Source organism: Parus major, chromosome 10 (genome assembly GCF_001522545.3).
Source record: "Parus major isolate Abel chromosome 10, Parus_major1.1, whole genome shotgun sequence".
NCBI classification, from domain to species: domain Eukaryota; kingdom Metazoa; phylum Chordata; class Aves; order Passeriformes; family Paridae; genus Parus; species Parus major.
This window is the reverse complement of record NC_031779.1, coordinates 6971932-6998703: the sequence shown is the minus strand read 5'-3', so window position 1 is coordinate 6998703 and position 26772 is coordinate 6971932. Positions and strand designations below refer to the sequence as shown.

General features: G+C 34.8%; 1 protein-coding gene across 9 annotated transcripts in view; it reads right to left on the bottom strand.

Annotated features, from left to right (window-relative positions):
* Positions 1-380: 380 nt before the first annotated feature.
* Positions 381-26772, bottom strand: part of ZNF280D (zinc finger protein 280D) — a 50404-nt gene continuing 24012 nt past the window's right edge. For 2 of the 9 annotated variants that reach the window (XM_015638652.2, XM_015638653.2), the window contains 11 exons: positions 26034-26263; positions 23821-23978; positions 23261-23361; positions 23020-23166; positions 22384-22518; positions 20674-20918; positions 19964-20104; positions 18271-18333; positions 17617-17735; positions 17402-17438; positions 381-2846 (listed from right to left, as the gene is read on the bottom strand). In XM_015638652.2, the coding sequence (XP_015494138.1) occupies positions 2216-2846; positions 17402-17438; positions 17617-17735; positions 18271-18333; positions 19964-20104; positions 20674-20918; positions 22384-22518; positions 23020-23166; positions 23261-23361; positions 23821-23978; positions 26034-26263 (2007 nt within the window). In that variant the 3' untranslated portion in view covers positions 381-2215. The other 7 variants (XM_015638655.2, XM_015638651.3, XM_015638654.2 and 4 more) reach the window with 6 other exon arrangements.

Sequence of the window (26772 nt, the reverse complement as noted above, 5' to 3'; positions counted from 1 at the left end):
TTCTATTTTTCACCTTTTCTCAACAATATGTAGCCAAATCCTACAAAATTCTTATTAAAATCGTAAATGTTTTAGAAATTTATTTGCATAATAAAAGACATATATGAAGAAATTTCAAGTATGGCAACTGATTCCAGTTGAACTTAATCTTTTTTACCACCAAATATCAGAGCATTATTCAAAATATAAAATTTGCATGGAAGGTCATCAACCAGATTAAAAATACTACAAGTTTTCCTTGGTTTCAACACAGATGCATTCAGGAACTCCCCTGGTAACATACACATCCAGTTTTGTAGTTGATTAACTGCTTTGAACAGCATAAAATAAAGGATCACAATGAGTAACCTTCCACATGTAAAAGCATGAAGACATCAGTCTGGTTAAACAAACCACTATTTAATGATAAAATCCCCTAAAGAACGAAAGAATAACGCAACTTATTCTTCTCAGCTTTTTTATTTGTTGTGATATTTGAAGTTCTTCAAGTGGCAAATCTCAAAAAGCTGGAGTATGTAAACAGTTCCTCTTTCCTTTTTTTGAAGTCTTCTAAATGTGCATGGCTGACAATGACTTAAATCATACATCTCTTCAGAGCTTGAAGGAACTTTTGAGGCTGTTGAGATCTGGTTTATTTAGAAGTTCCAGTAGTAAGCTGGGTGGTCTCAAGGTTTTAATACTGCTATACTCACTTAGCAGCTGAGCTTGGTGAACTTAAAGAGGACAGAGGAAACTTCAGCTGCAGGCTGATGGGTCAGAAAAATATCTGTATAGTCTGGAAAGGTTAGCACATATCACAATACACAGGTACAAAAAATGTTTTCTGCATAGGCACTTGCTCATTTAATTCTAATATAAAACAAAAAAAACCTAAAACTAACAAAAATCCCCAATGAAACACAGGTCTCAAATTCACAATATTGAAGTTACTTATGTTTTGGGAACTGCCACTAAGTCTTTTTAAAAAATGGGAGAAGACTATGCCCAAAGTTTCAAGCTGAGCATAAAATTATACACAAAGACAAATTTTTGTTGCAAATATTTACTCAAAAAGTAATAATTTACAGCAGTGGTTTAACAGCTGTTCAAAACATTTAACATTCATTAAAAACAAAACTGTAACTCAAAAGCACATTCTGAATGTTTCAAATGGAGCAATGAAATCAAAAGAGCAAGCTACTGTTAATCATATGCATTCCTAAATCTAGCTAACTAGAAGACAGAAATAACCTCCAAAACCAAACCAAAACCAGCAGCCATCTTTCTGTACATAACAGACTACAAAAAATCCTGAAATTGCACTGTACAATTCTACTTTATGCCCTTGTATCCTATTTTTAAAGTTAGCCAGTAGCAGCTGCAAAATGGCAGAACGCATGCCAGGTGGTGTTTCCAGTTTGGAGTTTTCCTTATTTTTGCTTAAAACCATTTTTACATTAAACCATACTTTGGTGTGACTTACAGACCATTCCTATGGGTCTACAGCTAAGAATAATTAAACCAATGGTAAAAGTCTAAGAGCTACAGTACTTTCAGCATTATCTCCTACTTTATACAGTTATGTTCGGTATTTCTGCACAGCCTGCATAGTGAAAACCCCACAAACATATATTTTTATTGTAATAATTCCACTTTCACTGAAAGTTTATTAAGGTAAGTTTACAGCCTGGCAGGATTACACCTGTAGAGAGGTGCACAAATTCACAGACTTCTGTTTACGTGCTTTTACAGACAGGAATGTGACACTAAGTCCCGAGGTTTGTATTTACCTAATCTATCAGCAGACCAATAACCTTCATTACAAGTGTGCTCCATATCATCATCAGATGTGAATTCTTACTCAATCCCCAGCTCAATGATATTCACACTGAAGAATTTAGAAAAATACTTTCTGAGCGAACAAATCGCCTTATCCTGGGCTACTTAACTATAAAAAAATTAGAATTTATACCTCTTTTTAAGTATCAATCTAATAATATATCACATCCAAGAGACAGGAAGATATATTTTTACGTGTTACCTTTTTGAAGCTTAATGAATTCAGTCATACATACACATACATGCTACCTCCATGATGCAAACTTCACTTTGGTGCCTCTTTCTCTCCTCCTCCCTTTTAAAATGTTTAGTATTTAGCATCCATGAGCACACTCATCAGGAATGGTCCATGGTGTTCTTACCATAGTTTAAAACAAACAATAAAATTAACACCATTTCAGCTTGCTTCATTTTCATCTGTCTTGTTTGCAGTTGGTTCCATTCTGCTGGCATTGCTTTCTCTAGAAGTCTCATCTGTTTGCTCAGCGAGCTGTCCTGCTTTCTTTGATGAAGGTGCGACATTACCTTTTTGGAGAATTTCAGTAGCTTCATGCTCTAGTACTTCTGATGGAGTTAAAGGCTCCAAATGAATACTGCCTTGTTCACTTATGTCAGAACTAACGGATTCAGGTTCATCCCTCTTTCTCAGGAACTGCTCAAAACTGACATCTTCACCCAACGTCAGCTTTAAGTCCCTCACGTTCTTTGCTGAAAGCGCGGTTTCATCCAAGGTACGCACTTCAGTCTGCTCCTTCAGGACAACGTCATCTGAGCTTTGGCACATTTTCATCTTGCTTTCATCATGAATACATTTTTGTTTCTCATCTACTAACTGTTTATTAGCTGAATCACAGTATGCTCTTTTCTCATGCAAAGAATTCTTTGAGCTGTTGCCAGAGACTTCCAAACTAGGAACATTTTCTGTATTTGACAGTGATGAGTCTTCCCTCTTTTCAATGGATGCAACTTTTTTAGTTTGATTTCTACTGCATTCTTTTGTTTCATCTGAAGAGTCATTCTCTTGTTTGCTGAAAAACCAAGAAACAAGTTATTTTTAGATATGATTTTTATAATTTAATGTTATAAATGAAATAAAGCAACACCTAGCTATACTCTGCAAAGTGACACCTAGAGGAGTATTAAAGCTTTCCTCTTTGGGATTTGTCATGAGGTTTCATAGCAGAAAGGCAGAATTCAATTAACAGCTGTGGTTTTCTTACCTATTTACAAACTCAGCTTTATATTTAGCAGTCAATTAATACCCTAGTTCTTGCATTTCTGCTCCAGAAAGGAAGGTTGCCTTTGTGTGACACACAGAATTTCCCAAAATATCTGTAGTTCCTCTACCTGCACAGCCTCTTGGACACAGATGCAGATAAAAGTGCTTTATACCTTCATACCACTGACTCAGAAATACAAAACTAAAGCTAACAGCTGGAAATCTAAATTAACAAATCCAGAATTTATTTGACCAATCTCAATCTGGTTTCACTGAAAAAATGATTCTATGAAGCAGCATTTTCAGTCACCCTTCAGAGTAAAACTGTGTGTTTATAAAGAAGAAACACAGAATTAGAGAAGTTCAGTTTTTCCTGTAAAGATTAAATCAGGAAAAAGTTTAATACCATTTTTAATCAATCCAAAGTTTTTCAGAAAGATATGCAGATTGAGTTACCTAAAATGATTATGGTAACAGACAAAAGAAAGTATGCAAAAGAAGAAAGGAAAAGCTGGAAGAACAATTATTTATCTGATTTCAGATATAAATTCTATCTAGAAAGTGAAATCAGAAGCTAATTCTCCCAAATTAACTTTTAAATAAACTTAAATTGGAAGTAACAGACAATAATGTAGAAAATAGCTGTGACAAACACAGTATCACCAAATATCTCATTAATCAAAATGAATTTTTATTTTATTTCTTCAAGTGGTTTCAAAAAGTGGTTTTAAACAAGTTTTGGCTAAAGCCACTCAAATTCAAAGCAACATGCAGTTCAGAACCCTTAAAGGGAAAAACCAATTCCTTGCTACTATGTATTTTCAAGCTGAAAACCTACATATGTTCTACTCATCCTTGAAATTTAATTTGAAGGAATTTAAAACAATTCCAGTGATTCACTAATATAATAAATGACATTGAGTTCTAAAGAAAATGATTACTCTGGTAAAGGAGCTACCATAGCATTCAGAAATCCATTTTCAAGTTTTACTTTTATTTAAGTAAACTAATCCAAGAATATTCCATTTCTTACTTCTACTCTAGGTAAGAGGAATAATTTGAGCACAAGAAGAAACTGTTGGGATAACCTTCAGTGGTGAAATTTTGCTGGTCACAGTCATAGAAATCTTTTCATCCTGTTACACTGACTTTTCTTTTACTATAAGAAATTAAATCAAGAGATGAGGCCAACCTCTTTGCCAAATTACAACCTGTATTTGCTACTTTTGTCAAACAGAAATGTTAGGGTTTGGGGGTTTGTCTCATTTGGTGGAGTAGCTAAAGAGTATGACATTCTTGAATACAGTCTATCTATCCAAGTTCTCCTCTCTCAAATGTCTGGAAAGAAAAGGGTAAACAAGGTAACAGTGGAAAGAAAACTCAAGAAAACTAAGCTCCAGTACAAAAGCCAACACTCAGACACACCCATCAGCTGCAGCTGACATAACTGGTTTGTCATAACTGTTCCTGATTTCTTCATCTCTTCCAGAGAAACACTTCAGTTATACAGAGCCATATAAACACTAGTTCAGTATTTAGAATTGTTTTCATGTGAAAATCTAGTCCAACTTTTCATGCAACAGTGCATACACATATGACCTTTAGCTGCTATTTTTCATCAAGCAGCTTAATGGCAAGATGTAGTTGCAGAGCTAACAGGCACAGTATTGTGCTTAATGTGGGAAGTTTTGAACACAGATGTACAAAAACAGTAACAAAAAAAAAAGGTTTTAAATAAAGGGATAATAAGTAACTAGCAATCCCACAAAGAGAAGTGTTTCCACACTGTAAAACCCACATGGCGTATACAGAGACAAGATTCACATCAAGAAACTCCTCAAAGAACTAATACACCCTCTTAACATATAAAACAAATTGATGACAATCTCCTTTACCTTCTAGTAACCAAAATCCCAGCTTCATCCACCCAGACCCTTTTTCTCACTCATTTTTGGCCAAACACAGAAAGGGAGGAACAAGTGGTATGAGAAGAAATATACACACACATAATGTTGTGCAACAATCACATCACAAAAACAATTATCCACAAACAACAGTGATCTTTCAGATTGCTAAGCACAACAATAAGTTCCTTTAATACAAGAGTTCTCCAAAGAAATAATTTGCCTCTGTGATGAACTGCAGATAGATCATCAGACCCTAGTAATTGTGATAATCTAAAATACCACGCTAAAAGAAAAATTGTACAATATTTCAAGAATTCATTCTGTAAGTATGTCAGTAGCTGAAAAAAGCCTTTTATCCAGTACTAGCAACTAAATGTTTTGCACATAGTACTCTATGTGCAAATAGAACTGGTTATAGTGTAAGAAAACTAAAAATTCAGCCATCAAAAATACAGGAAAATGAGAGAATATTAACAGGTGTATTTATACAGAAACAAGGACGTGCAAAATCTGACTTCTGTTTAATGAAACCAAAGAGTCCAGGTTCATGACCTGACCACCAAGTATGGGATACATTCATGAACTGGCTGCCATAGAGTATCTGATATCAGGGCTTACAGTAAGACCATTTCAAGAGAGCAGCACAAGTCACAGCTCTGAATGTGAGAGATGAGTCTACCAAGTACAAACACCCCCAACTCAAGACACAGAAGCTTAAAAATTAAAGCCATTTAGTTTTGTTTTTTCTCATTCTACAGAAAATGCAAGATTTCAGTGCCAAGTAAGACAGAGGAAAGCTAGGCTCTTATCACTTGATGTTTCAAAATCTTACTAGCTCAAGCTTTTTTGCTGCATATTTAGAGTATTTTATTACTTTATGTTGGTTATTTCATATTAATTCAGGGAAAAATTCTACAGCAAGAAAGAAAAAAACCCAACCCTATAAAAGAAGTGACATTTACACATTGCATACAGAGTAGCTCCAAAGTGTGTGCAAACACTCCCTTCAGACCGTGGAAAAGGATTCTCCAGGTACTTGTATTACATTTGCATTTACATTAACAGTTTGATGTGACCCATTCCTTATTGCTCTCAGAAAATTAATTTAGTGTACAAGGCAGTACTGGGACACACAAATGATACTCCTTTTTTGAAGAAAATGCACTGGAAGCTCTGATCCACAAGTGCTCCAACCCCTAATGGAGCTGAGTCCTCAGGAGTCCAAACCAACAGGGGATGTTCCATGCAGCTCTGTATGTGTGCACAGCATGAGCAGCACTCTGTCCAGGGAACACCAGTCTGGTCTAAAGTAACACCTCTGAACCTGAACACCGTGAAAAGACGCAGCATTTTCAGTGTCAACTGCTTTCATCTACTGATCTGCTCCTAGGGCACTAATTACTTGATAACATTAACTCCCTTGCATTAATAACAGAGAAAAGCGTGAGGACTGAGAATCTCTACTGCTAGAGCTACAAGACTCCAAAAGTCTGCCTTAAAGCCTACAAAACAGCATCAAAGTTTTTAATGAGAAAGCACAGAATGGATTTATATATTAAAATTATTTTTGTCTACTTAGACACAAGGACAGGAAGAAGTAGTACATCATATTCAACTAGAATTATAGTGACCATTTATTAATCCATACCCTAAAGAGAGAGATAACTTCTAATAACCAAACCGTTTAGTCTCAGTTATTAAGCAAGCATTTTAAGTGAAGGCAGAATTTTAAATAATTTGACCCTCACTGCATATGACAGAATAAAAGTGATGAAGAAGACAGAGTCACTCTGAAAGCAGTTAGTCTTTTTTTTTTTCCTTTAAAAGCACTATAAATGCCTATATAACAAATAATCACAGTTAAGCTTTGACTAAGATTTTAAAGGTTAAATTTGCACCAACAATTGTGAAAGATGACTAACTAAGATAACATAATTCAGGGCTGTTGGATCTGGAGTAATATGAAGTATAACTCTATCCACAATAAGTGCCAATAAAAGGTGTAAAATTTCAGTTCTTTTCCCAGACTGATATAATTTAAGTGTAGAGCTGTAATTATTAGTTACCCAACCGTTTCACATATTTGCTTTGCTAAGATTTTAGTTGAGTATGCCTTCCATAAATGACACAAGTTTTTAAAGACCTAAAGAAATAGATAAGAATTAATACTCTAGAATGGATTTTAAAATTGTTTCCCAATTGCCCCAACAATATTGTTAACTCACAGACAAAATAAGAGAAAAGTTTAACAGTCTGGCCAATTTATTTAACATCCTATAAATTTTGACTAATTTGCCATTTAAGCATTACTTACAATGTGTTTTGACACTTGGAACCTAAATTCTCCATTTCTTATTGAGAAAGTACCTTACAACTACCATTGAAAACTTTTTATCATAGGAAACGTTATGAAAATATTAATCAAACATTTTTTGCCCAGTTACCTGATAAATAACACAGCATGTGTTATTTTATGTATTTCAAGATGCAGCTGATCATTTTATTTACCTTTCAAAAGTTGGTGTTTCTGTTTTTCCTTCAGATAAACTAGGTCTCGAAATTTTCTGTAATAATTAATGATATTTCTTTTATTTTACATTCATGAGGAGCTGATGACAATATAAAGTGTTAGAAATATTTTCACACTGATATTCCCATGAATCCATTATATAGCAGAGACTGAGCAAAGATCTCAGTCAAGATGTTTCCAAATAGTCTTCCAAATTAAAAAAAAAAAAACAACAACAACAAAAAAACCATCAAAACCCATAGAAACAAAGCAAAACTAGAAAGCAACTATTGTAGCCTTGTCCAGAAACATGTAAATTCAATTATGCCTTAGTGAATAGGATGAAAACTAAGCCTGGACAGTTTTATATTTGGAGAGAAAAAAATACCTAAATTAAACTTGTGTTTTGCTAGCACAAGGAAGGGCAAAAAAAAGTGAAGGAAAAGCAAGTTAATATCTTTTTTAAGCATTGCAGAGTTTGAGCCCTAGAAATGCTATTATATTACGTTCAAATATATTGAAGACTCAAGAGAATGCTTGTCTCAGAAGAAACTTTTGGGTCTCTATTCAAATTTATCCAATGAAACAAACTTTTTAACTCAAAAAAATATGATCAAATTATTTTTTCCTTCAATTTTTAAAACAGTAGAAAAGCATGTGTGAATGAAAATTTCCACTTAGAAACATCAAATCTGTCTACTAAAAGCATCTTATACACTACAGGGCATATTACTTATATATTATTCTTACGTAGGAAACACTAAGTGCCTAAATGACAAAATTAATTACTTAGATTTTTTTTCTGTGTCTATACAACTGTAAGTTAATTTTGGTTCAAAAATAGGTCACTGTGTATAAAGATGAACATTTAAAATTATTATTTGTATCACCTTGTATTTAAAAGTACATGAACAATGCTACATACTTTTAGCATAGTAATTTTTTCCCCACAGAACAGGTATCTTTTGTTTCAGAGGCCAAATTCCACAGCAAATGCTTGAAAATTGTATAGCAGTTAAGCTTCCACATTTTAAAATACTCCTTGCATAAATATGGCTGTTGTACTTGGTTATATTTCTGTCATACAAAACCCACACATGAGTCACACTACAAAATGATTTCCAACTCAGAATGATTGCACTCTACCTTCTCCTCACTGCCCTGGCTGACCTGTTTGCCCCTGAGAACTACCAGGAGAGAAAGATTTCATGACTTATCTCTTGGAATTGTAAATGTTATGTTTTTAAACTACCTGATAAATCCATTTGTATTTTTGGTTCTTCAGCACCCTAAGGTCTGTCCTTCAGCCTCCTGCTGTGTATTTCAATAAACAGCCAAAATGTCAAGCATCTGGCTGCAGCACGGTAAGAGGCATTCCATGGCACCTTGGATAAAACAACCAGTTTCCACACAGCCCAGACCACACGGACAGACAGCAGCCCACTGTTCTGAAAGGTCTTGGTTCAGGTGCTCTGCAAGCTCACTCACTCAACATCAAAGTAGATTTTGCTGTTCTGTTCTCTGTCTTTTCCAAATATAAGGGCTACGGTGTGGGGTTTAGGTTTTGATATGTTTTTATTTGGATTTAGACAGAGGATGTTTCATTTTTTGTTTTTAAATAAAAGCGGTATTATGGAACACAATTCTGTGGAGAAAAAAATACAAATTTGACATCTTCTATAATGCTGAAAAACAATATGGAATAAATAAGGAAAACTAAGAAAACACACCTGAAGTGATAATGCAACCTATGGAAAAGGTGTGACTCTGCATGAGAATTTTTTGTACCACTTCTGAATGAAAATAAATGGTCTTCTCATTTCTACAAACCCATTGCTTCTGTTAAAGAAACTCACTAAACCCTCTGTATTTTGGAAAGCTGGCAAACGGTGTTACAAGACAAATCTTTCCTAGGTCTGAAGACTTCTCCCACTCTCTTACCATCTGGGATTTCTGGAACAAGACTGCCCTTTCTGAAGGGAAAAAAAAAGACAACTTCTTAAAAAAAAAAATCTGTAAAAAAAAAATCTGAAAAATCAGAACCAATTTTCTGAAAATCAGAATTAATTTCTGAACAAACGTTAAGAATATGTAGTATGAGATCATTTAGATTCTGACAGGCCTCCAAAAATTACAGTTCACAATCAGTATTAATCCACATCTCACAGTTACCAATTTGCATGCTCCCTGAATACAAAGATACATAAGGAAGGCAAACCAGTCCCTCACTGGAGGCTGACATTCAGCTCAGCCAAAGGGAATGACTATAGACCACAAATTGCACACCTCAGTGTGGCAGCCCAACCAAAGGTGTGTCTCTGACACAGCTCAGCTTTCTGCAGTAAGACACAGAAAACTGGATTCTTACACTGTGCAGATCCTCTGAACACCATGATCAGAAATTTATGTATAATAAAAAAAAGAATTGTCTTGGATCTTCACACTAGACACAAAGTTCTGAGATACTCAGACTGTGTGTAGAAGAGAAGACATGACCACCAACTTAGCTTCTTTCTAATGGAGATTTCTGTGTGGATAACGAATTAAGATCAAAATACTGTATGGTTGAAATAGAGGTAAGGATGAAGATACTTACAGTTAGATAGTTAGAAATCAGTAATCTGAAACCGATTTTTAAAGTTGACACTTATGCTGAGCTTAAATATACTTCACTCCAGAATTCTTTACTGTTTTACTGGGTGTACAGAAATTGTAAGATAAACTTGTTTCATCTAAGCTCTTCCAGTTATCTTGCCCCAAGAAAACCAGGAACCAACAGTGTTAAGACAGGGAGCATTATTTTTATTCTAATTCTACCTGAGGAATGATCTCACCAGCAAGGCCTTTTAAACCACGACTGAAGTATTTTAAGATCTGAAATGCTAAATTAAGTGCATAAAGGTACCTTACAAAAAAACATTCCACAATATAAAGCTCTGTTTTCTTTCATTTGTCTACCATAACCCATATACCCAGAACAGAGCTGTAGTTCACTTTAGGACAACTGTAAAACACTGCAGCTGACCTCCAACTAATATCTGGAGAGGATGCTTCCTGCAGAATACCTTTACAGGCACAGTCCATACATTAGATGAGCTATAAATTATTTAAATTTATTGACTTTGAAAAGCACATTAATTAAACAGCTTATCACAACATCACCAGAATTGATTTTCTGTGTTTCTATAAGAAAATGTTATCGCAGACATAGCAAGAAGTATCTCCTACAAACTTGTTAAGTCATCAATTCTAACAAAATCTAACCTTTCAAAGGTTTCTTATAGAAAAAAAGAAAAACCAAACAAACCCCTCAAAATTGCTTATGCCTGTATCTTCTTTGTTGATGCTGCATTAAAGGCAAATTTAATCTGCTGAAGTATGGTGCTACCTCTATTATATTTAGATAATGTTATTAATCATAAATTAAATTATTCACAACCTCAGCAAGTCTTAATGTTTGTCTACAGGGTGCAAAATACTTGACATAAAAAACAGCTTTACCACTTAAATTTTATGAAAACTGTATACTAATATTAGATTGATCAACCACATAAAATTTCCTAAATCCAAAAAAGCAGTCTAAACCCAGACTTTTAAAAGAATTTAAGCACATAGTTTCAGCACAGCATGAATACTTTCTTTCTAACATTAATGTTCTAGCAGCTAACCAGCATCTTAAACTGTACCATAAGCAATCACATTATTATTTATTACATCTTAATCTGCAACAATAGATGGCAAAAATATCTACAAAAAAGGATTGGTTTCAGTAACACTGTAAAAATACTCTTCTAATTAACAGAGAAATAATCAGGATAAATCAAACAAGAATACATTTTTTTGGCTCAGGACTTTAAATACTCTCAAGTACTTAATCATGAGTAGCCACACCAGTAGAAGATGATGCAACAGCAAATATTTAGCTTTACTGCTTTAACAATTTCTGTGCAAGAATTTTAAACAAATATGTTAGAAATAGCAATTTGTCATAAAAGAGTCAGTCTGTCATAAAAATGTCACTCCCATTAGACTCACTTAGATACAAAATAGATCAGATATTGTGCATATCCAGGGACAAAACATACTGTTCTTCTTGTCTCAATAAATTAAAGTTTTGCCACTAACTTAAATGTATGTGAATTGGATCTAACATCTAGAGATTATTTTAAATCCTTTATAAATGTTATTTTACATGATCAAATTTGATAGATTTTTGTGTTTGTATTTTATAGCTTATAGATTCCAACTGGCTCATTTATGTTGGTTTGGAAACTAGCAGAGTTTATAACATTTTGTGGTAACCACATCTCTGTTATTATGGTTTACCTTGGATTGATAATGTATACTCTCAATCTTAATTTTGTTTAGGAGTACTTTTAGAAAGCAGCTCCTAATTTGCAATTGGCAGAAGTTGCATGAATAGACACTAAACCATAGAAAATTATCACCTTGTGATGTTCCCAACACTTTCATGATACAAGAAATCTTAAATCCCATAGGTCTCAAACATTAACAAAGGCAATACTTTCTTACAGCTGTGAAGTCACAGTGCTTCTGGAAAGAGTATTATGAAAATAAAACAAAGACTGTGACCATCTCCAGTTAGTAGAGTCTGTTGGTCCAACAGTTTTGACTAACTCTGAAACCTTGCTAGAACTCTCCAAAGATCCTTCATTCTACATGAACTTCTAGTTAAGAACAATGAAAAAATGGTCTTTAATTGTCAATCTTTTTAAAAATTGACCATAGAAAAGGAGGAGCTGAGCACAAAATTTCACCTTGAGATAGTCAACAGAATGGATCAGCCATAAAACCAAAGAGACTCAGAGTAAAAGTCAAGAACATTAATTTAGACATCTTGAAGTCTACATTCAGTGTGGTCTGAAACTTTATTTGATAGATGAAGAGACACCTAGGACTAATGGAAGAGATCTGGAGGCAGTAACAAAAGCTAGACTCTAAAATGCAGTTAAAAGCAAAGAGTATTCTCATTTCTGAAATTCAATCTCATTACTTGCGCTGCTGTCACACAATAAAATTGTATATATTTGCACACACACACAGCTCAAATAATGAACCACTGTCTTCCAAGCAATCTCTCATTGCTGTTTTCTTACAACCAAAGGCTCACTGGGTAAGCAAAACAAACTCAGCTGGAATCTTCTGCCAAACATTTCTTTTTTGTCCACACCTAACCAAAAGTAACCTTTTCTGGGGCGACTGTAGCTTCAAGAATTTCAAGAAATCAACTTTAAGTTGCTCAAAGTATCTTCCAGATATTTAACTGAATCATACACAGCATAAAAAGATATAAATCTATTTACACCCAGAAGAATGGAAAGGTCATTGGGTTTGGGATTTTTAGGTGTTAGCTTTTTTTTAAATGAATACCACCTTCTAGCAGAAATTCCCTATTTTGATAGATGTAACCTTAACTGCTGCACAGTTACATTTAACAGAATAACAGAAACAAACATTTAATTTGTTCGTGTGACTTCCTTTACAAAAATAAGACCTAACTGGCTAGTCAAGCAGTAACACTCAATGTCCTAAAAATAATAAAAGAGATAGGTTAAGGTACATACAAATAAAATCTTAATTCTCTGGCCATAATCTAAACTGGTTATATCATGCATATTCATGCTCTGCCCTCGCAAATATGGTCTGGTATGTTGCATTATTCATGTAAATTGTTTTGTTGATCATATGAGAGATTTAATACTAAGTCAGGCAGGTTTATTTTAATGAGTTTTCCACACAAGTCACCTTTCCAAGATCCTCACACAAATGGAAACAGGATGTCTGTCACAAGGCAAACTGATTCTACATGAACCATTTCCAGAAATCTCTCATATCTGTAAGAACCCTGTGTTTAAAATGCAAGTTTGAAACTTAAATTTCTGTATCAAAGCTGCAAAAGAACTGAAGGATAATATTCCAAATAAGCATTCATAAAATGTAGAATTCATATAACTTCAAGTGTCTATCTAGTGTCACTTCTGGGAAATTCTTAGAGAATGTTTCTGAAAGCCACAAAAACCTGCAATCACATTCCATTCTTGCTATCAGAAAACTGAATGAAAGTGAAACACAAATTCAACTTCCTCTGAAATGAACAGCATGTTCACAATGAAAACACAAACCCACAATGGTTTTTTGAATGCTGCTGTGTCAAAACAGAATTAAGTCCTGCAAGAGAAACCTGTATTATGTAAGTGATGCTTGAAGCTGAACAACAGCATTCAAGATGGAACACAGCTTCTGTCAGAAGGAAAAAAGTGAGTGTATAGAGTAAGACTTCAGTGTACTGAGCAAATGTGCAGATGCTCAATCACAAAATACACAGAAGAGACAATGGATGACAGGATGCTTGCCATTATTAGAAATACTACAACAGCTGCAGAAGCTCACTATCACCAGACCTGTGACTAAGTACTAGAAGAGGACAGAAAAACTAGTCAAAATGAATTAATCTCAAAGAATTTGATTATTCAGAAAAAGGAAGTGCTACAAATCAAGAACAGCTTGTATTCAACCAAAACTGAGTTCTTGAAACTAGGAAGTTGTATCAGTGACTGATCCTTAAGTGAGGTAAGCTTTATTTACTACGCTGCTTGCAGGCTAGCAAATGAGATTCAACCAAAATATATCCACTGTAAACAGAAGGCTGAGTTTGGAGGAACATTAGATGTTCATCATGGCAAAAGCAAAACTCATCACATATCCTGATGGATAAACTTGCCATTGATAATCTAGAACTGAAGATTAAATCAGAAGCAGCAAAATCAAAACCAGCAAATGTCCCAGCAGCTTGAGTAGAGCATCCTTGTAGATGAGAGATGATACCCAAAGAACAAGGTGTGAATGAATTGGAACAGTAGCTGCTCCACCCTCAGAATCAAGGCTCAATAAGTGTATGTACTTCCATTACGTGCCTTCCTCCTTTCACAGTAATTTGGAGCAAAAAGAAGCTCAGCTACCAAAGAGCAAAGCAGCTAATAAATTCCTTTGGCCAAGACTCAGTTTATGTAGTTACATGCAACAGAAGACTGCATATCTTGCCACTATATCCCATAAAGTCACTGGCAGAAAAAAATGTAATTTACTTGACTATTAAATAGACAGGACTTGTATGCTTTAGTGAACATCCAAAAAGAACGACAAAGCCTTTTAGTTTCAGAAAGTGGGATCAAGTTCAGAACAAAATGGGCTTTAACATCAGCCCATATCCATCACCATTTACTCACTACTCTAGCTTGGGATGATACTGATAGCCTGGAGCAGGGAAAAAACACTGCACATGAGCAGCAAAGAAACACTGCATCATGTAAGTGAAACTCCTGGTAAGCCTCTCTTCAACAGAGTACAGCCCCCAAAAAGCTGCCAATCAATGCTGCAAAGCAGAGAACATTATCAAAAAGGGCCTTTGACTACAATATTGGGAGTAAAGACCAGACCTGCTGTCTAAAAGATGCAAGAAGAGAATACCACAGCTTCAGTGCATGAAGAAAAAGGAAACGGTCTGGTCAGATCCTTGTTTGCTTACATACCAAAATAATCCCAAGCTGGACTGGGTTCAATTTTCTGGTCCACAATGATGTATCAGTGAGCCAAGGCAGTATAGGATACCTGCTCACTTTCAACTGCCCTGCAACAAAAATGTCTGCTGTCAGTTCATTTAAAAATATGTTAATGGTTGTGCAAAGAAGAGAGTTGAGCAATTAGAAGAGTACTCGCATAGTTATTAAATCTTACTTCCTCAGCACAAGGTGGATCACCAAATAAACATGGAGGTTTATGTTGAGTAAAAATTTTAAAAACAAAATTCTGCTGTGACATCCCCAGATAGGTTATCTGTATTACTAATGGCAGGATTCTGGTCCAAAGACAGGCTCTGTAACAGTGCACAGAGTTCATGGAACATGTCTGATCATTAGCAATAAAGATGGGTTTTAAAACACATACAAGACAATCCAATACATAATAAAAGACACCAAAAGATACCATCTGAGAGATGCAAGAGAAGATCCAAAAGTGTTCAAGATTGTTATTGAGTCATTGTTTCCAATGATGAAGTGATTCTGAGAGCCCCATAAACAAGTAATTGAATTATAGGTCAAAGAATTGGAAGAAACATTCGAAGATCATTGAGAAACTACACAGCAGAAGTTGTGAATATTGTCTGCAAGTTCCTCTTCTTCCAAAGCAATCAAAGAGTACCATTAAGAAACAGCCCACAAAAAGATGAACATTTTTGTTTGTATTCTGTACAGCAAATTATGAATTAAAACTATCTGCTACACAGGTATACTCAATCTCCAGCTTAGCAATGATACATTCTTGTCCAAAGTATCAGATAACTAGTATAGGGGACAGGACAAGATTTAATTAAATTAATGAAGTCTATGAGCCTGACAGTTTCAAAAAGCACCATCATGGATTTTGTATCACTTCTGTGGTACCAGTAACTAACTACGTTGGCATCAGAACCCTCAAAAATAATGGCTAACTGCATCGGTCCTACTCTAACATCTTGCAGAAACAAACCTGCATACACTCTTGACTTTACTTCAAATCTTTTCAGTGCTCAGCCATCAGCTTCTGAGTAACACATATATATCCAACATTCTTACATATTTCCATATGTCTCTAATGCATTCAAGTCAGCAAGATCCTTTGGCAGTACAGACAACAGCCTGCCACAGCTGTATTATTAGTGTATAAACTGTACAAACTCAGCCACCAATTAACACATCTATAACCTTTCCTCCCAAACACTTCAGCATGTATTAATTCCCAACACCTAATGCCAGCTCCAAATACAAAAGCTAATGTTTTCACAAGTATCATAACTCAACACTTAATTTTGTCATTGTTTAAGTTTCACTGAAAGCTACACTACAAGAGAACGCCCTCTTACTAGCCACTTTATGGAAACTAAGAAAGAAAATACTTAATAAATATTAAATAATCTATTTGGGATACCTCCAAAACTCACTGAAAGCTGATTTATACTTACAGGCCTAAGAACTTACCACTCTGTTGGAAGAGTTCTCACCATGCATGAGACTATCTAAACTCCTTTTAGAATCCTGCTGAAGGCTAGATGGACTCTGTCTTTAACAATCTTCTTCTAGCTTTTAAAATATATCTCTGCAGTCTAACTGACATTTTTGATTCTGTGTTTGGAAATGATGTGAAGAAAACACAAATGTTTAACTGACACACCTCTGAACCTTGAATTAAGGCATAAACAGGCTCAAAAACTGCACTGTAAAGACTCAGAAACTATTCCAGGATAATCAGGAAGGGCTTGGCATGTCTGAATCTTCTAAGGTTTAAAAAAACCTAAACTAACACAATCTGAAACACAATCTCCATAATACTGCAAGGTTCTTTTTCAAATCCTTAAAAAACCCTGATTAATACATACCAATTCCTCTTTGAAAGTCAGAATAAAAGAAGCTAATACTAAACAGTATGCCTTTGTCATATGAAGAAGAGTTTTTAAAATATTTTTTAAATTTTTAAAAATATTAAGACTGAATTTGTCCTACTTCAGTAAAGGACATCCCTTTTTGTATTCATAATACATAGACACTATAAACCACTAATTTGATAAAGCTAGTACTAAGTAGAAGCAACAATCTCATTGTATATGGATAGGTCAGAATTGAGAAGTTCCAACATTGCAACAATTATTTATGTCTCTCCAAAATGAACAAAAGCCTGGTTTTGTTTTAGGTGCAATAGGGAATAGTTTTATCTCTTCACTCTTGTAGTTGTGGACATGGTAAGATGAAAGAGCACTAGTACAGTAAAGGCCTATGTTCATCCATACATTTCAAATTCTGTGTAATTCAAAAGAAACACAAGTTTAAAGTGCAAATTTTGACCATCACTAAATTAATAGAAAAAAAAAACATTAAGCAGTAAAATAAAACTTACTGAGACACTTGTGCAGCAGTTGGATTATCTGAGGAAACTGAAAATAAAAACAAAGGATTTAATTAAGAATATTTTAAAATGTGGAAATACAGAAGTACTCACTGTTAAATGCAAGTACAGAAATAATGTAACTCAAATTAGGACTGTGATAACACAAGAGACACACACATGTAGGCATTTATATATTATATAAAAAAGACACCACATGTACTTACCTTTCTCTACAATAACTTGACAAGTGTGAGTCTGGTTCTCACTCAGATGTGTGGCCATGTTATCCAAGCCAGAAACATCAGCCAGGAAATCACAGTTAAGACACACTACAGTCACACCTCTAGGAAATAAAAATTAAAAAAGAAATGTAATTACAACATGGTCATGGAAACACTTTTCTTAACTTACAGCAACTGGACAGACTATAAAAAAAAAAAATCAACTTCAGATGAGATGATTCACAAAAACATAATCTTACTTTTTCTACTGCAACTAGTATCAGGAAATTCCCATCAATGAGCAGGGCATCTCCATGCTGGATATAGTACAAAGAACATGACTTTAGAAAGAAATTTATCTGTAGAGCATGAGTTTCTGTTTGGATGGTTGTTTTTTTCTTTCCCTGACCCCCTCCCCATTTTGAACCTTATGAATAATCAAAAATAATAATAATAAAAAGAATTTAAAACTCCACAGAATTAAGTTCATAAATGTGAACAAAGAACTATTTGTCACTGACCAGAACACTGCTATAATGCTTTTATTTCTCTGTTCTAAATTGTGGCAATTCAAGAGGTTATAATCTCAACTAAGTTATCAGTTCAACATCAGAAAGTAAAAACATAATGATCTGTAACTGAAAAAAGCAGAATTACCGTAGCTCTTCTGAATGCTTCTTAAAGATCCAAAATCTTTTACTTGGACGAGCACTGTGAAAACTGAATATATAAAACATTACCACTTAGACTGGTTTTCTTGAATACATTACTCCACATAATCCCTTCACTAGCCATGGTACTGCAATTTGCTTATGACAAAACATGAAAATAGAAGCCTAAGTTACTGAACTGCATTATTCTTAAACATTAAATTGCTTAAAGCTTAAGGACTTGTGAATCTCAGCTCTAGTTTAAAACATTGGCTCCCTTGTAAGTTTGGAAGGTGAAAAGCTTTACTGGCAGTCCTGCAAGAACATGCTCTTATAGCTTTCATCAGCAGTTCATCTTTTGACAAAGCATGGCTGTAGTTATAGAGTGCACCACAAAAGAACTAAAACTTGGCTGAACTTGTGCTTCCTAAAGAGATGGCTTTCATTGAGAAATGAAATTTTCCAATAACCTGTAAGCTGTCTCTTATTCAGTTAAATATCTGCCAACACTATTCTCAACCAAGGAATGAAGTGCAGGCAGCTGAGTACCGGGGTTGCTCCCCCACAAACACCCTCCCTCTAACGTCTTCCTCCTCACCATCACTTTTTCCTTACACTCACCAAAGAGGTGATGGTAGGTACTACAAAGGATCAGAGTAGGAGATGCATTAGTGCATCAAGGGGACAAAGGATAAAAGATTGGCAATTTTACTCCATGGATGAATTTCACCTGCCATCCAGACCACTGCCAACAATAGAACAATTTACCTCTTTCCCCTTCCAAAATAAATCTTCCTTCTACAGTTGGAATTAGGCACATTATTTTTTATTTTTTTTAAGCATGCAAACAGTAGATTACACACATAAAAGCATGTAAACTATTCCAGCCTAGGACTTCTATGAGCATTGAAATTAGTATGAATAGGTCAATACACAAAGTTTACCTAAAAACTTAGGTCACAGGTTCAAGAAATCTAGCACTCACAAATGCCAAGGCATTTTCTATGTACATGAATTCAGAAAGAAAATCACATTCACTATTTTTCACAATACCGTTGGCTTCTTCAGGGCACAGGATTAACAAGGAGGTTTTCAAATGTTTTTTTTACTGTCACTGCTGCATAATCTGTATCTAATTATTGTATAGTATAATTGTATGGCTCTGAAAACAAATGCATTTGTTTTCTTAACAGGCTTTTTTACAGCTGTCATCACTAATACCCCAAGCTGCCCCACAACTGGTGACAAAATGAGATGTTATTTCTATGGATGACCAGAAGTAGTGTAAGGAAAAGTATCCACTTGGGTTTGCTATTTGAGATATCCTTTAAATCTGAGCACAGACTTCACTATCTGTGGGCTGCATGCATTCAGTACTTGTAAAATCAGATCAGACATTCAATCTGAAACCCAGAGAACATGCAATAATTAGTCATTATCTGCCAAGTCAGGCTGAAGTGATTATGGAAGATCCCATATAAACTCTGAAGCAAAGGTGTAATACTGCCTGAACCATTAGATTTTTAAACCAAAACAAGAAAGTGGAGTTTAACCCTTTGTTAAAAAGTAAAAAATCTAACCATACGCATTTCCCTGCTAGTCTGAAAATCTAGTTAAAAATTCACTTAACAAACACTTCACACCTTACATGAACTTAGGAAGTATTCACTAAGCAAGTAAAAACTTTGCAGAGTTCTTACCTCATCATGTGATTCACATAGGCCTTGCTACAGCTGGTGTTGTATCTGCATAAACTACAATGGACGTAAGCAGGGAAGTGACTCGCAAAATCTTTTATTTCAGTGAAACACTCAATGCATTTGTGAGTTCCCACACGATGCCTAACAGTAACATGAGAAAGTTATCAGTTAATTGCAATGCTTTCAGAAGAGACAACTTTTTCAAACTTTTTGCTTTAAGTAAGTAGCAAGCTTGCCTAAACTAGGGAAAAAATGAGGAGCTTAAAAATGAATCAGCTAAATACTTGTAAGTTACACTAGCACAAATGAAGAAAGTTTTGCTTTTGCTTGAACAATGTACCATCCTTATTATCCTAATAAAAAAGTTAATGTAAGCATCTCTTTATTGGCCACTCCTGGAAACAAGAGACAATACAGTGGATGATTTGGATACATCCAAGTTTGCCTCTATGCATTTGAGAAGTACTTAAAATAATTATTTCCATCCATCACAACACACAGAAAACGCCTAAATATTACCCATGAGCCTTGAAACATCCACAAAGCAAGAATATAATCCTGTTCTTCCCCAGTTTTGCTGACTGCTTTCTTGGCAAACCTGAGGTGCCAGATCTTCTGTATTACAGCATTAAAGTTACTGAAAGACCATTAAATTATTATTATTTATGTTCAAAGAATACTTAAAGACAATTTTAATGCTAGTATTTTACCTTAGATTAGGAAATGTTACATTTGTAGGTTCTTTTTTTTTTCTGCTGTTTGTCCATGCATTTTGTTTCTTCGATGTAGTTTGTTTTGATTTTCCTCTTGACTTAGTTGTATTAGATTTGTTATGATTTTTAGTGGTTGTATTTTTAGCTTTAGGTGATAATTGAAATGTGGAACTGCTTGTACTAACAGAAGATGTAGCTAATGATCCTGACTGATGAGATCCCAAAGATGCTCGAATAGTCACCTACAAGTACGAAATTAATAAAAAAATTCTGTTTAGATTTAAGGTCTCCAAGTTTCCCACTTCTATTTGTCTCAAAGTTTAAGCCACCTTACAGTACAATCCATAGCATAAAATACTCTCCTGACTACAGATTACTTTGAAGAATACAAAATACTGAAAATACTGTTGGACTAGAGTTAATCTCTAATAGGTAACTGGATGCTTAAAGAGTTTGTCAAAATAGCTGGTCATGACAAAATACATGTTTTTATTCCAGAGCTAGATCCTGCCTTCTTAAATGAAAAAAAAATGTAGCAGAAGTGTCAGGCCAATCAGCCCTACTAAAAAGAATATCAAACTATCCCATAAGTGTCTGAATTTAACAAAAAAGTCCTGTGTATTGCTGCCTCATGATGAGCCAGTCTACTCCCTTCAGATATGTTTGCTCACCATCCTAGAACTCCAAGGAGTAATTCTGGTATCTCACCTCTTATCTGGTATTCTTGAACTCCTTTGTCATGCTCTCAAATGTGGTTTTCACTCACACCATGACTTCTAATTATATTTCTTACCCATATTCCTAGTTTAGAAGCACCTTGTCTTCTAAATCTGGTTCCAGGTTTTTCAGTAGTAACATCTGCATCCTGCCGTGGTCTACTAACATGTATTTTAACATAATCTAAGCTTTTATTAGGTCATGAAGACCCCAAAAATCTTTTAAAAATTGAGGTATTATCACAGAGTAAAGAATTGGTGCTTTACAATACTTCTGCCAAGCAAAACAATCAACAGCAACTGAAGTAATTTTCCCTTCCTGACTCCACAGCAAATGAACTATGAAGAGCTGATCAAAATGTTAACTTCCTTGCAACTGAAAGAACATGTATTTTAACACTCCATTAAAAAACTGTTGGAAAAAGTGCCGAAATCTACAAGAAAATCCTAGTCTAATTAGATCCCTCTTGAGAAATGGAAGAATAACTTAAAGACAGCGTAATTGTTCTGAGGGGACCCAAGTTTTCCCCACATACCTTCAAATGCTGAACCTAAAGAAGACCCAGTGAACCCAATTTTAAGCATATGTATTCTATGCAGATGTAGGTCTTGCATTTTTTGCAAGAAAAAAACCTTGCATGGTTTTTTGCCACCACCTTTCTTAAGCTGAAAATCTTTCACAAGAAATTATGCAAAGCAGCTCCCAGCACAAGAAAGCATAAATGGGAAGGGACAAATTAACCATCAGCTCAAGAAAACAGCAGCTCTGGCTGGACTACTGGCATGTATGTAGTTGTATGGAACAATGGGACAGATGCTCAAACAAGAGCATGTTTTAGTTTTAAAGGTGAGGGAAAAAAACCAAAACACTACAACCCCAACACCTTGTTCAGGAAAAGAAAGGAGAAAAGCACTTGTTTCTATTCTACTCTTTTCCCTACCAAAACTTGTTTTCCTTTGTCCCCTCCAGTTTTCCTGCATGAACACTCACCTTTGTTCCCGGAGGCAAGCCTTCTAATTGCTTGGGTTTCCTAAATGTTCGGTGATGCTGAGTCTTGTGATCCATCTTTTCTTTGCATGTTAAAAACTGCAGTCTGCATTTAGTGCAACGGTATATTCCCTTTTTCTTTTAAAGACAAATGACGATCTATAGTTAGCAGGGATGGCATGACAAAACTCTAGCCCTAGCTTGTCTCAAGCAATGTTCATGCAGTTCCTAAAACATCAACTAAACAAACTCCTAATACCATACAAAGACAAAATACTCCGTAGGAATTAGATACTTGAAAATGCAAGGCAGTATGGTTACTAAGAAGAGGAATCAGATTCCCAGTTACAAGACACTTCATTATCTTTTTCTTTGTTTGAACTAATGACAGATTTGCTAGTTATCTCAAGAAAAGCAGAATCAAATCACTACAATGTAATAAAGAAACCAAATAGCAGGAAGATATTTAAGGATATTCAGAGATTATTTTAAACAGGGAGCTGCTATTATACAAAAACAAGACAAAGTCTAACAATTCCTTTAAAGACTTCTGGAATTCTTCTAATTTCTTTTTCAGAGGGAGGTTCCTTACATGTGTTTAGCATATTTCAAGCATTAAGGATTGAAAAGACTGCTTACCTGATGCCTCATGTAATGATGCATATATGGTGCTCCAATTTTAATAACTTTGAGGCAAAATGGGCATAGTAAATGTTTTGTGTTTTCATGAACTGTTCTAAAATGTGTTTCTACATCTGAAAAAGCCGAAGATCTGTAGTTGCACACCTAAAATTAGAAGTTTGACTTTTTTGTTACAAGTTTACTGACAGTGAAGACAGGGGAGTGGTGTAATCTAAATACAAAAGTCACTCTGAGATACCTGGCAAACATATGGCATTTCACCTGGCTTATGATTGTCCTTCATATGTTGCAAAAGAACTTGCTCTGTTTCAAATGATAATTCACAGATTTTACAAATCGCTAGAAAAAGTGAAAAACGAGAAAAAAGTAAAAATTTGATAGGGGTCATATGTACATGAATTACAATACATATATGTGAAACATATATATCATTAAAGGTAAAGCAATCTCATGATTATTCTACTCTTTAGAAGAAATTCCCTGTACAGTTTCAGAAAACCAGGAAGGCAAAGGCCTTAAGAATGAGGTCTTAAAATAAAGCTTTCAAATACAAATAAATAAATAAACAAACAAAAAAAAAGCAAGAAAAAAACCCAAAATATTTTTAAATACTTTTTTTGCACATATATTGCTCTCAAAAAAAAAAAAAAAGTGTTCTGTTCCTATATTACATCTCAAGATTATTGTTATTCAAGTACAATAGCTTTATTATGAAATTACAATCCAGGAAATAAAAGTTGGGAAATTTCTAAAAAATTTGGCTTAGAAAAAAATTCAGTGTGATAGGATTCAACTCACTGGATGACTCATAAGGCGTGTGTGTACTCTCGATGTGGCACTGAAGCTGGAATGGCGTGGGAAACTGTCGGTAACAGTGCTGGCAGGTAGTGTGGCTTTCCCAACTTTCATTGCTTTGCTTCTCAAGCTCCAAGTGATGTTTCATGTGGTTCATAAACCTTTAAATGGTGCAAAAAACTACATTTTAACATTCCCCATGCATATCACATGCAAGATGTACAGGATTCTTTAGAAATTTTACTGTGTAAGGACTTTTCAATTTAGAAAAAAAATAAAATTTAAGTAGTAAGTGTTTGCTAAAAAAACAGGCAACAAACTTAAAGCTGACTAGAAATCTTGACTTTAAGGAACACACATTAAATCTAAAACATGTTCTAAGACTAAATAATCTGTCACATTTCTCATGTTTGCTTAGACAAAATCCTTGCCTTGAAATATTAGGAAGTAAGTAAAGACAAGAAAAACATCAACTGTTCACACTTAATCCACCAACAGCAACCTCAAAGCCCCATTCTGAAAAAAATGTAACTTTAGCTCTGCTGAAAACTATTAAGTAGCAAGAATGTATCTGCAATTTGGACATGACAGCTTTATGTGAAACCATGGCAGGAGTTCCAGGAACATTCTTTGTCTAACCCATTTAGACCTGACAGTGAATTATGAAGGACAGTTATCAAAAACACCACTCTGCCGCCAACATCAAAAGAGTGGGAGAAACTGGTATGGTATTAAGTTACCAGCTTTTCCTCAATCTGTCACCTCTCTGAAGTAAGAATCTATTCTGGCTGAGAAGTCCAGGCACCCATGACAGCATCAGCAGGTCACTGTTACTGGTCAAGCAGCACAGCGACAGGTTAGCCGCAAGACCACTACAGTTCAACTCCAAAAAATTCCTGTTTAGAATGCCCTTTATTTCAGTATAGCCAGGGGAACTATTAAATGTAAGTCACATTAGGAATGTTAACTATTAAATGTAACACACAAAAGAAATGCAGACCTTGGAACTGGAAAAAACAAACAAGCAAGGAGAGTAGTCTCCTGAGCTCAGGCCTGTACTATCATGTTCCTTACAAAACAAGAAAACCAGAAAAGGCCAACTGAGTCTATCCAACTTTCTAAGCAGACAAAAGAAACTGACACTATTACTGCATAATGCCTTTACAAAAAAATTATTGCAATGGCATGTTCAACCACAGATCTTTTAAAGAAAGCAGGGGATTACCATGATGAATAATTTTCTGCTTTTCTGAATTTCAGTCCACGAAACGATATTTGAATTAGGATGGTAAGACGTATTTAATTTTGTCCACTGTATATTAAGGTGCAAAATATACCTTGGAGTAAAAATTCTTAATTTACAGAACTATGGAATAAAGCTACAAAGTTACAGTCAAAATTAATATGGTTAAAGTCAAAGCCACAGAATTTTTTTTAAAAAAGGGCTCATACATTTTTAATGACTTCCTGTGGAACATACAGGCACTATAGCACCAATTGCTTACAATATAATGCTGAGTAGAAAATAGTGCCTATTTAATGATTAATAGCAAATGTCATTGTTTTAATTACAGAAAACTTGTTTTTTTCAATAATATGTGTCTAATGCTAGCATAAACCTGCTCATTTTAACTTGCAGACTGTGCCCTTTGAAACAATGGTCCATTTTTCAATTTTACATTCTGCTACTTCAGCTTCCCTTGAAGAGCGTGTGTAAAAAAAGTTCAGTGACCTTAACTTCCAAAGGAACGATGACACAAACTTGTCTACCTACTAAAACAGCTTACTGGGGTTTTATCAGCATTTGGAAGTAAAATTACTCCAACAAAATAACAGATGTTATATAAGTGAACTACTGACTATTAGTCATTGCGCATCCCTAAAGGGAATTAACGCTCGCGTCTACCAATATTGCCATCAATCCAGATGGCAAATTGTAAAATCCTTTGTGTTGCCCTTTCTAACCCCAAAGTCCTACAACTGCTCTTATCAAAACTATGTTTATGTTAGACATCACAAAAATTTGTACTCTAATCTGTAAAAGGTTTCAATTATGGCCACACATGCAAAGTAAAAATTAATCTAATTTCTGTTTAGTCACCCAATATTATCAGTTTTCAGTACGAAAGGAACTCAAGAGACAGAAAAATTTAATAAACGAGACTACTATGGACTGTAAGTGATTAACAAATAATTAAGGAAATTAGTTCAAATACCTGATGTTATTTTTAAGAACTTTGAGACAACTGATGCATTTAAATGTCGTATGAGTCTTCTGCTCCTGTTGTACCTGCTGGAGGTCACCTTCATCCTTCCCATAATAAAAGTCATTAACTAACATAATCAGTTTTCCTTTCTCAGATTCAGTGGTCTTGCTTGTTGTGCTCAAACACTCTGTTTGGCCCATTCCCAGGAAAAAGTTATTTACCATATCTGGACAACAATACTGGATGCAAACAGGGAGAAGAGATGAGACAAAGAAAAAAAAGCTATCAGTTTCACCAAACAGCATCAATGAGAACAGCATTTTAAGAACCGAAGGCACTAATGTTAGATGCAAAGCTTAATTCTCTGACACACTGATGGTAGTCATATTCAATTTTGAACAGTAACTCACCTTTAACTAGTGTTTAAGTAATAAAACACTAGATATAAAACTGAAGAGGAAGATTCTCAAAGGTTCATGTAAGATAAATTTAATCAAGGAGACAATAATCGTGTTGCCTTACTCTTACAAAAAAATTCTACCTCATTTACATTTAATAAAAAAAAGAAAAAAGCAGTTTTCATGCAAGTATTTTGCTGACAAGCATTATGTTTATTGAGAACTGCATGGGACGTTTTGTCCTTTATTTCTTAGGGAAGAGTGTATGTTGAAACCTTCAAAAGTTCTTTCCAGCATTACTAAAACACTCAGAATTCTGAGTCACACAACAGACATTGCTCAAGCTCCTG